Here is a 12,392-nt window from a genome sequence, read left to right on the forward strand (position 1 = left end):
TCAGAGGTAAGATGAGTGGGAAATCTCCAGATATAATCAGTACCGCTCTGATAAATTTCAAGAAGAGACAACTGTATCGGAGCATAATCCGAGATCACCAATCGCTGAGGACAGCAACCTGGGTAGTACAGACTGAGATAACAAAAGAAAACCTATTCTCGACCAAGAATGTTGGGCGTGGGAGTAATGGGTAAATTCTCGCTCTTTCGTATTTTCGCTCCTCCAGGGATCTAGTCAGTTAGTATTCTCTAAATGTGGGCCTAACATCCTATCCTGTGGTCTAGGACCAGAGTGGAGAGTGGTATTGTGAACTCCATGTATGTCCTGCCTTCTATCCTCCCTATGATCTAAAACGGAGTTGAAATCCCCGCCCACAGTTTGATGTGCAACCGGATCAAACAGTAGAGCTTTTTCTAAATGTGTATAGAAAGGTACATTGTTGCTATTAGGTCCATATACATTATAGACACTCAAAATCCCCCATGGTGAATTGAGAACAATGTGGAGCAAACGACCCTCTTTATCTGAATTGATGTGTGACCTCATGGGCGAGATTTTTGTGGACCAGTAATAGTACCCCTGCTTTACGGCTACAAGCTGAAGAGCCGTGCACTGCACCCACCCACAATTTTTACATGCGGTGGAATTCACCCTCCTCCAAATGAGTTTCCTGAAATAGAGCAATATCGGTATGAAGTTTTTTGAGATGTCGAAGTACCATCGTCCGTTTGTTTGGGGAACGGAGCCCCTTTACATTCCATGATGTCAGCTGCATAAACGAGGTTGTATAGCAATGGTTAATAGTGGCATTTCCAATATCAGTAAGTATAAATCAACAAATTCCCATTGTAAAGTACCTTGTGTATCCAAGTTTGCTCCACATTGCTCCCAACAAAATAACAATCATACACTATAACACAAATCATAAAAAACATGCAGAATTTATTTTGAACCTCTGATGCCCGTTCTCCTTGAAACATAGTAGGAGACATTGTGACATACATGACTTCACTATTTTTCTAGGTTTAGACCCCCCCGCCCCCCATGAAACCGTTCTACATTCCCATTCAATTATTAATGTGTACGATCAGTGACATTGCGAAGCCAGGGACTAATAAATGAATCCGTCCCATCAAAATGCAATATGAAAGTCATAGTTGGGGCTTCATAATTGGGATAGTCATCATATCCAGCAACGCCAAGAGAAGAAAACTGTAATAAGGCAGTATGTAATATAGTTAACGTAAAATGGTCTAGGCTGGGTTGTCTGCGCAATGTCTTCTTTGAGCTTTTGGCCACCAAGCGCGATTCTGCCTTGGCGATTTCAGCTGTGCCACTTCAGTCCAAGATCTGGTACGGAAAGAAAGATCTAGGGATTTTCTATGCGTATCCCCTACGTCTCCCTCTGGTCTCGATGTCGATACCGCTGAACCCTTGGGGCTCCCCAAGTTGTGATTGCCCTCTATATAAGTCTTTGCGTCATCCGGCGACTAAAGATTTTGACTGATCCGCCTGGTTGTGTGATCTTTAAAATAGCCGGGTATTGGAGTTGAAATTTAACTTTGCGGTTATATAGAGTGGTGCGGATACCTCCAAAAGATCGGCTTGTGAACCCCACCGAGTAATCAGCAAATAAGATGACCTTCGTACCCCTGACAAGTAAAGGGGTGTTGCGGGATCTGAAAGCCCGTAATAGGTCTTCCTTGTCGTTGTAGTCTAAGTAACGCATGATCACTTGTCGCGGTCTATTCTGTTTAGCTTAATTGTTGCCATCCAGCTTAGTCAGGGGGCCTACTCTATGTGCCCGTTCCAATCTGCGGGACCCCGTCAGCCTCAATGCCTCGGGGAGATCAGTTTCACATAAGCGTTGTAGATGTGGTTTTATGCTGCTTTCTGGTAAACCGACAAACCTAGTTATTTCTCCGTGAGCGGTTTTCAAGGTCCTCCACATGATCTCTCAATTTGGCGTGGTCATGTAATAAGTTCTTGATACAAGCATGAGCTCCTGCAGAATCATCTTCCAAGAGGTTTACTCGCTGGTCTAACTCACAAGTCACGTGCTCTGAGAAGCTACCCCATTTTGTATTTGTAGCAATGTAGCCAAGACAGTAGCCGTCAGCGTGTCCCTAATGTCAGGAGCCAAACGAGTCGCCACCTCAATTGCCAGCTTTCTATAATCCAGTGAGGAATCAGTGTCCTCTGTTAGCTCCAAGCTTCCCATAGGGGTTAGGAGAGGACTGTTGTGGCACCGCCATTTTATATTCGGTAGAGTCCTGTGAGGTTAGTCCGGCCGTGTGGGTAATGTTGCTACTGCCGCTGCGGAGGAGATATCGCTCCATAAATCTCCTGCTGCAAGCATCCGTTCTATTAGCTACTCACCGAGAGCTAGATATAATGCGGCTATGCGGCTGTGGGGGTCGGGATGAACCAGGTGCGAGGAGCTCACCCGCCTTTGTCCTCACATCCCAGCGCCGGAACCGGAAGTCCAAGCGCCGGAATGGCTTGTCTCGGAGTTAGTGAGTGGAGCCTAACTGCATCATGTCTTCAATGCAGGTCACTCTCCTTTTGCTTTGATGACAGCTTTGCAAACTCTTGGCATTCTCTGAAATCAGCTTCATGAGGTAGTCACCTGGAATATTTTGGCAACAGTCTTGAAAGAGTTCCCAGAGGTGCAATAGTGACCACGACATCCAAGTGGTTTCGGTGACAATGGTATTCATGGCAGTCGGGGGCAGGGCCTAATAGAATGCCTGTCAGATTTACAATGACAGGCATAATACACTGCAATAAGTGTTGCAGTGTATTATAAAGGTGATCAAAGTCCATCATAGTGAAGTCCCGTAGTAGGACTAAAGCAAAAATTAAGAGATAGACCTAAAGGCTGTGATACTGTGAACTGCCGCTACTGCTGTGTCGGTGATTTACAATACGAACAGTGACCAGAGTGAAGGGGAAGCTGCGCTCGAAAGCCCCTTCAAAAACAGATCGGACGGGGTCTTCAGTCGGGGTCTCGACAGTCGGAGCCTGACCGATCAGATATTGATGGCCTATTCTAGGGATAGGCCATCAATTTTCAGGGACTGGATAACCCTTTAAGGCTCTAGTGCAGGCTAGAACTAGGTCTTGTTTTAAAGAGGCTCTGTCACCAGATTTTGCAACCCCTATCTGCTATTGCAGCAGATAGGCGCTGCAATGGAGATTATAGCAACGTTTTTATTTTTAAAAAACGAGCATTTTTGGCCAAGTTATGACCATTTTTGTAGTTATGCAAATGAGGCTTGCAAAAGTCCAAGTGGGTGTGTATTATGTGCGTACATCGGGGCGTTTTTACTACTTTTACTAGCTGGGCGTTCTGACGAGAAGTATCATCCACTTCTCTTCAGAACGCCCAGCTTCTGCCAGATCACGCTGTGACGTCACTCACAGGTCCTGCATCGTGTCAGACGAGCGAGGACACATCGGCACCAGAGGCTACAGTTGATTCTGCAGCAGCATCAGCGTTTGCAGGTAAGTAGCTACATCGACTTACCTGCTAAAGCCGATGCTGCTGCAGAATCAACTCAAGCCTCTGGTGCCGATGTGTCCTCGCTCGTCTGACACGATGCAGGACCTGTGAGTGATGTCACAGCGTGATCTGGCAGAAGCTGGGCGTTCTGAAGAGAAGTGGATGATACTTCTCGTCAGAACGCTCAACTAGTAAAAGTAGTAAAAACGCCCCGATGTACGCACATAATACACGCCCACTTGGACTTTTACTTTTAAACACACCCACTTGGACTTTTGCAAGCCTCATTTGCATAACTACAAAAATGGTCATAACTCGGCCAAAAATGCTCCTTTTTTAAAAATAAAAACGTTGCTATAATCTCCATTGCAGCGCCTATCTGCTGCAATAGCAGATAGGGGTTGCAAAATCTGGTGACAGAGCCTCTTTAAATGATTTAATCTTATCTGTAGTCTCCATTCTCTAGTGAGATAAGAAGTAGACACAATAACTTGTGTCTCTGAAATGTGTGTCCTTCCCATGGGACAAGGTTCAGGCAACCTGGGGCTTGGAGGGTGAAGAATTATTATAATGCATTGAAATATTCTCATTGGCTGAATCAGAGTCATCATATTGTAGATGATTGGCTGAAACCAAAGCCTACACCTTTCCTGTCATTATACTTCTATACTTGTTTGGATCAATAAAGATCAGAGAAGGATTTTGAGCATACAAGCATGGTCTCGTGTGTCATCTTTTCTCTCAGATATATATATCTATCACCTATGATTTGGAAACTGGATAAATCACTGGAGGGCGGGTATCAGTTGACATACCCATTACAAATTTCGGTCTAATATATTTTGGCCCATGATTGCGTTAACAGTGACGCGTCCCTCTCTTGACATCCAGTCCGACCTCCCTGGATGACGCGGCAGTCCATGTGACCGCTGCAGCCTGTGATTGGCTGCAGCGGTCACATGGGCTGAAACGTCATCCCAGGAGGCCGGACTGGAGGAAGAAGCAGGGAGTTCTGGGTAAGTATGAACGTTTTTTTTTTTTTTTACAGGTTGATCTATATTGTGATCGGAAGTCACTGTCCAGGGTGCTGAAACAGTTACTGCCGATCGTTTAACTCTTTCAGCACCCTGGACAGTGACTATTTACTGATGTCGCCTAGAAATGCTCCCATAATTACAGGTGCACACACGTAGTCACCCATAATTACGGGAGCCCCATGACTAAGCATACGGGGAGGTACCCGTGGCCAAAAGAAGTCCATGGGCCCGTAAAAACGTGCCGTAATTACGGCCGTTTTTACGTTCGTGTGCATGGGGCCCAAGTCCTGCCTCCTGTCAGAAACTCTATATGCTGCAATACATTAGTTTTACAGTGTATATAGTGCTAGCAATCCAACAATTGCTGGTTCAAGTCCCCTAGGGGGACTAATAAAAAAATAAAAAAGTTCAAAAACAAAGCAAACCTTTTCCCATTTTCCCCTAAAGCATTGTAAGAAAAAAAAATAAACATAAAAATTGACATCACTGCGTCCAAAAAAGTCTGAACTATTACAATATAACATTTAACGTGCATGGTGAATGCTGTAAAAAAATGATAAATGTAGAAATGCCAGAATCGCTGTTTCTTGGTCACCTCATATCCGTCCAAAAAGGTTTATAAAAAAAGTGATCAAAAACTTGCATGTACCACAAAATGTTACCATTAAAAACTAAAAGCTCGTCTCGCAAAAATGATGCCGCTCAAATCAAGTAGCTGGATTAAAAAGTAGCTTTTTGAAATACCTTTCCCTCTCCTCTTCTTTACGATCGCTTATGTATGGAAAATATTGCCTTTTAGACATTGTTACTAATAAACTGGAAAATACCGCTTTAGAGACCGTGTTATTAATATTCTCTAAAATGCAATTAGGTCTGTATACTGAACCTTTTAATTGACTATTTAAAAATTCCCCTTAGAAGTCAGTATAAAGTACAAATTCCACAAATGGCCTTCAAGTTATACTTGTACACCATTGGGGTAATATAGCTTCTGTCTTCCTGCTATCAATTACATTTTACCTATGGTATTTAGACTAAATCAATTGACATGTATAATCTGTCTTCTTCCCTTTTTTTTTTTAAAGTTACTGGAAACAAAACAGACTGCGCTTGCGCATTATCTAGTATCACGGGAGATCTCTCGTTTCAGACTTAGTCCACTGTCATTCGCAGTGGACCGGATTCGGTACATGCAACTTCATTTCACTCTTTGAGCAATATTGCGCATGTCCCGTATGGGTCTTCAATTGGTCACTTGTGGAGCTCTCTGATTGGCTTCTGTGCAGGTCCATCAAGCTAGAAGATGGGCTTGACTGGATTCTATAGATATGATTGGACCCTAGTATTGACCAGCCTATGTGACGTCACTGGAAAAGTTATAAATGGGGAAGCGAATAGTCAGGTGCCAGTGGGCCAAATACCCCTGTGTAAGCCACAATTGCAGCGAAACATGTTGGGGGGGGGGGGGGGTTTAAGTATTTGAAATCATTGCAGCTATGGGATATTCACATATTAAAAGTGGACTGCAGCCACAAGCTTAGATTATGCAAAATGGAGATATTTGAGTAATCCTGCACCAGTTCATAGGTACCTTGGAAATAAGGGCATTATCTCGCCTTTTGGCAAGTCCGTGGTAATGAAGAATTACAACACGTCCCGCAAAAATCAAGCCCTCATAGGGCTATATTAAAAGGAAAAATAAAAAAAGCTATGGCTTTTGGAAGGTGGGAAGGAAAAAATGAAAATCTGAAAAAGGGCTGCGGCTGGACGGTGTTAAAGGAAAGTTATTCCTGCCATCCTCTGGATCTGCTCGCCTTGCTGGCAAGAAATATGTAATATTACCGATAACCCAGAGGCGTAAATGCAGCATACCCAGTCATAGGCTTTCTTATCAGATGACTTGACCAATGAGCAGAAAACATGGGACATTTAATAAACTTATCTACTGGAAGAAAATAAAAAAATAAAAAACCTCTGTGGCACTCATATCAAACATTGTTGATACACATTAAGTATTTCCTATAATCTATAATTAAAAATCTATCAGGCCTATTTCATTAAATATAAAAACTTTAGAAATAATAAATGACAATCTCTAAAAATGTGTTTAATTTACCCAATTTCATAGCTATATTTGAAATCCATGGGCGTTGTCACACTCTCTAGAACAGGATTGCCAAATAACTGCATTTTCATTGCCACAGTGGTGGCCTCCCTGCAAGAACGTTATATGGACCCTTTGCTCGTGAATAATCACCATAGAGAATCCTCAACTCTTCAAAAATCCAAAAGTAATAGTGAGCCATGAAATTCATTAGCTCACTCCCTTTCATGCAAACTAATAGACCATAGGAAGCTGCATTCAAGGTGAAAGTGGGCCCCCTTTAGCTGCACAGGTTGTACATATGGTAGGTCCACACCTGCATTGACACATTTAAAATATTACATTAAAGCGACCCTCCAGTCCTGGGACAACATTTTAAATATGATAGGGTATATGGAGTAGTATCAGCTGGTGACCTCTAGTTGTGCCCCTCTGCCATCTTAGGGTCCCCTCTGTGCTGTCCCAAAATGGCTGAGTCTGAGACACTCCCACTGTTCTTGGATTGGACAGAGCTGCTCATGTGAGCATTTCTGTCCAAACTGTAAACAGAGGGAGTGTCTTAGACTCAAGTCTGAAGCGCTTTGGCCATTTTGTGACAGGACAGAGGGGACCCTAAAACAGCAGATGGGCACAACTGGAGGGCACTAGGTAATAATACTCCATATACCCCATCAGATTTATAATTTTGTCCTGGGACCGGAGGGTTGCTTTAGAAAAACTTATGGATATCTGCTTTACCATTTACAAGAAATATACCACATCATTTACAATGTCCATCAGGTACTGTATGCAAATCAGCACAATTATGCAAACCAATCCAGCATGCAATGAAGAGTACTCACTCAGACATTTTGGGGCTTCAGGTTTCCACTGACTATCAACAGTGCAGGTGATTGAACTGGAACCAGTCATGACAAAGCCATTATCACACAAGTATCTCACAGCAGAATTCAATGTGTAAGGGCCATTAAACCCGGAATCCTTCCTTCCGTTCTGCACTTGTGTTGGATCTGGACAATTAACAGCTAGAATAGTATAAAAGGGGAAAAAAAGATTTTAATTCTATATTGCAGTTAACATAGTAGGTTATTATTCTGCTGCACTGCATATAATCAGAGATGATTTCTTTCCAGTACTGCTAGAGGGAAAGCCAATGTTAAATGACTGCACGATTTTGCAGGCACTACCGCAACTGAAGCCACATAACCGCGCAGCCATTAACATCGATTATTAATGGCCATGTGGTGGTTTCGCAGGTATAACTACAGTATTACCTGCAAAATTGTGGGGCCATTAACTATTAATTTCCAAATCACACCTACTGTACTTGGGGGTGGTTTTCGACCACGGATACTTGTGTCCTTATGCTTATTTCCATGAAAAATGGAAAGCTGGAGTGGCCTTTGTAGATATATACAATAAAAGAATAGAGACGTGTAAAATATAATGTATATAACTAGATATTCTTCTAAATAAACATGTCACAATACAGGGAATGCATGGTAACCTGCTCTAGTAAAAGTTTGCAAAAGTAGATAATTTTTATTCATAGCTTTTTTTTCCCCTCAATCTTGGTTTTGCTACACTTTATAGTTAAAAGTATGTGGACACCTGAGCAAAACACCTATATGAGGTTGTACAGAATTTTGGTATTCTAATTTTTATCATTTTAAAAGGTGCTGCTCATGTGTTCAGATCAGTATTCTAAGCAATAGACAGATGTTACTTATATTCTTTATGATAAATTACCGTATTTTTTGGATTTTAAGATGCACCTGACTAAGACGCACCCAGGTTTTAGACAACAAAAAATTGGGAAAAATTTAATTTTTTACTACTTTCACAAAGCAAAAACAACTTGTTAAAAAAAAAAATATTTGCTCTGTTTCACCACATTCTGAGAGACATTTTTTGGTACATACGGTTTTTTTTATCACTTTTTCATTGCTTTGTTTTATCATTTTTTACAATGTGCTTTGGGAAAAATGTGAAAAGGTGTTTTTTTTTTTTTAAAAGTGTAGCTAAACGTTCGGCAAACTTCTGACAAGTCATAGTGACATGTCAGAAGTTTAGATTGGTGGGGGTCCGAGCACTGAGACCCCCACCAATCTCTAGAATGAAGCAGCTGAAGTGCTCGTGTTAGCGCTCAGCTGCTTCGTTTCTGTTCGGCTTTTTCCGGAAAGCCGATGTATCTGTGTACGGGCTCATAGACTTTCTATTGAGTCCGTACACCGATACATTTATTTCCGGAAATAGCCGAACAGAAACGAAGCAGATGAGCGCGCAGATGAGCGCTCACACGAGCACTTCAGCTGCTTCGTTCTAGAGATTGGTGGGGGTCTCAGTGCTCGGACCCCCACCAATACAAACTTCTGACATGTCACTATGACATGTCAGAAGTTTGTCGAACATTTAGCTACACTAACTTTTAATATTTTTTTTACACTCCCCAAAATGTATCTAATTTTTTTTTTTTTTTTTACACATTGTTAGTTCCCCTGGGGGACTTGAACCAGCGATCATTAGATCGCTGGTACAATACATGGATGAGTTACAGAAACAGCGTAACTCGCTGAGATATGCTGTTTCCGTAACTTCCATAGTAGCGAATGGCAGTTGCAGAAGCAGCGTAGCATGCTACGCGGTTTCCATAACTACCATTTAGTTATATGGAAGTTTCGGAAACAGCGTAACTCATCCATGTAACGCTCGACCACCTAACCAGGAAGTTGCCGGGAGACAGCGGAGCCGGGTAAGATAGAACGGGGCCCCGTTCTAGACAGAGGTGGGACCCGCATCTAATCGGACATTTATGACACATCCTGAGGATACGTCAAATGTCCTTCATGGGAAAACCCTATAAATGCTGCAGACTGTATTGACCGCGGCATTTAACGAATTAAACAGCCAGGAACAGCGCCATCGCCGTTAGAGCAGCGTGTCAGCTGCTGACACCTGCAGTGTATGTACTGGGCTCAGTGAGTGGGCCTGCTCCGCTCCAAACATTATCCCCTCCCCATGATGTGCTGGCACATAATGGGTCGGGAAGGGGTTAAGGAAGAAGCGGTGAGGGGGTCTGGCGCTGCCGGGTCCCTTGACTGCAGACTAGAAGACGCAGGGACTTTTTAGCAACATGTATTCCTGCTAAAAACTGCATCTTAAAGTCCGAAAAATAAGGTAAGTTTTTCTTTTACTTTGTCCGTAAAGAAAATGTTAAAATGTCCCTGATTTTTGGATAAATTGTCTAGAGAAAAAAAAAAGAAGAAATCAGGTTTGCTACCCTGAGCCTCTAATCTTCTGGGAAAGCTTTTCACAAGATTTTGTATGAGTCTGTGGGAATCAGTGTTACAATTCATCCCAAAGACGTTCGTTGGGGTTGAGATCATGGCTCTGTGCAGGACACTTAAGTTCTTCCACACCAAACTGGTCAAACTATGTCTTTATGGACCTCTCTTTGTGCACAATTAAGCTAGAACAGTAAAGGGCCATCCCCAAACTGTTGCCAAAAAGCTTAACCCCTTAATGATGCAGCCTAGTTTGGGCCTTAAAACTCAGAGCCCATTTTTCAAATCTGACGTGTCACTTTATGTGGCAATAACTTTGGAATACCTTTATTAATCTAAGCGATTCGGAGACCGTTTTCTCGTGACACATTGGACTTTGTTAGGGGTAAAATGTCCTCAATACATTCCGTGTTTATTTGTGAGAAATAGCAAAATTTAGAGAAAATTTTGAAAAGTTAGCATTTTTCTGAATTTAAATGTGTCCGTTTGTAAGGCAGATGATTATACCACACAAAATAGTTACTAGTAAAAATTTTCCATATGTCTACTTTAGCTTGGCATCATTTTTTGAACATTATTTTATTTTTCTAGGATGTTACAAGGCTTAGACAGCAAATGCTCATTTTCAATAGCCTTTTTTTTTTTACGTACCAATTCAGTTCTAAAGTGACTTTGCGGGCCTTATACTTTAGAAACCCCCATAAAAACACACCATTTTAAAAACTGGCCCCTCAAAGTATTCAAAACAGTATTTAGAAAGTTTAACCCTTTAGGCATTTCACAGGAATTAAAGCAAAGTGGAGGTTAAATTTGCAAATTTAATTTTTCTTGCAGAAATTCAATATTAGTTAAGTTAGAAGGTTTTACCAGAGAAACACAACTCAATATTTATTGCCCAGATTATGCAATCTTTAGAAATGGCCCACATGTGGCCCTAGTGTGCTGATGGACTGAAATACGGGCCTCAGAATAAAAGGAGCACCTAGTGCCTTTTTTTTTATTAGAATATATTTTAGCCACCATGTCAGGTTTGAAGAAGTCTGTGGTGCCAAAACATAGAAAACCCCCAAAATAACCCATTTTGGAAACTACACCCCTCAAGGAATTAATTTATGGATGTTGTGACCATTTTGACCCCACATTTTTTCACAGAATGTATTTGAATTGGGCAGTGAAATAAAACAATTTTTTTTTTCCAATACGTCGTTTTTGCACAAAATTTTTTATTTTCACAAGGAATAAACCCCCCCCATTTTGTTGGGCAATACCCCATTTATGGTAATAAACTGCCATTTGGGGGGGGGGGGGCTCAGAAGGGAAGGAGCGCTCGGTGTTCTTTGGAGTCGAGATTTTGCGGATTCGTTTTTGGGTGCCATGTCGCATTTGCAGAGCCCCAGGGGTATCAGGACAGTGGAAAACCCCAACTAATGACCCAAATTTGGAAACTACAACCCCTTAAGGAATTTATCAAGGGGTATAGTGAGCATTCAAACCCCACAGGTGTTTCATAGAATTTATTAACATTAGGCCGTGAAAATTAATTATTATATTTTAATATATATCTATGTATATATCCATACATATACACACACTAGTCCTTCTAAATTAGAATATCAAGAAGTTAATTTCAGTAATTCAATTTAAAAAGTGAATCTCATATAGATTCATTACACACAGTGATCTATTTCCAGCATTTTTTTTTCTTTTAATGTTGATGATGAGTAACAGTTAATGAAAACCCATAATTTAGCATCTCAGAAAATTAGATTATAATATAAGCCCAATTTCAAAAATGATTTTGAATACCGAAATTGGCCTTCTGAAAAGTATGTACAGTATATGCACTCAATACTTGGTCGGGGCTCCTTTTGCATGAATTACTGCATCAATGCGGCGTGGCATGGAGGCGATCAGCCTGTGGCACTGCTGAGGTGTTATGGAAGCCCAGGTTGCTTTGATAGCGGCCTTCAGCTCATCTGCATTGTTGGGTCTGGTGTCTCATCTTCCTCTTGACAATACCCAAAAGATTCTCTATGGGGTTTAGGTCAGGTGAGTTTGCTGGCCAATCAAGCACAGTGATACTGTGGTTATTAAACCAGGTATTGGTAATTTTAGCAGTGTGGGCAGGTGCCAAGTCCTGCTGGAAAATGAAATCAGCATCTCCATAAAGCTTGTCAGCAGAGGGAAGCATGAATGACATGACATGGCTCCCCAAACCATCACTGACTGTGGACTCTTCACATTGGACCGCAAGCAACTTGGATTGATACCTCTCCACTCTCCCTCCAGACTCTGGGACCTTGATTTCCAAATGAAATGAAAAATTTACTTTCATCTCAAAATAGGACTTTGGACCACTGAGCAACAGTGTTGGTCCACTGTGGTATATCAACAAACCAAACGCCTAAAAAGATAGCCCCAGACCATTATCCCTCGAAATTTTACAGTAGGCACTATGAATT

The 12,392-nt window shown here is 41.7% G+C and overlaps 1 protein-coding gene across 4 annotated transcripts in view; it reads right to left on the bottom strand.

Annotated features, from left to right (window-relative positions):
• LOC142743190 (complement decay-accelerating factor-like) overlaps positions 1–12,392 on the bottom strand; it is a 178,961-nt gene that overhangs the window by 80,822 nt on the left and 85,747 nt on the right. For all 4 annotated transcript variants that reach the window (XM_075853686.1, XM_075853683.1, XM_075853684.1 and 1 more), the window contains exon 8: positions 7,489–7,671. In XM_075853686.1, the coding sequence (XP_075709801.1) occupies positions 7,489–7,671 (183 nt within the window). The remainder of the gene's footprint in view (positions 1–7,488; positions 7,672–12,392) is intronic.

Source organism: Rhinoderma darwinii, chromosome 2, assembly GCF_050947455.1.
Source record: "Rhinoderma darwinii isolate aRhiDar2 chromosome 2, aRhiDar2.hap1, whole genome shotgun sequence".
In the NCBI taxonomy this organism is placed as follows: Eukaryota; Metazoa; Chordata; class Amphibia; order Anura; family Rhinodermatidae; genus Rhinoderma; species Rhinoderma darwinii.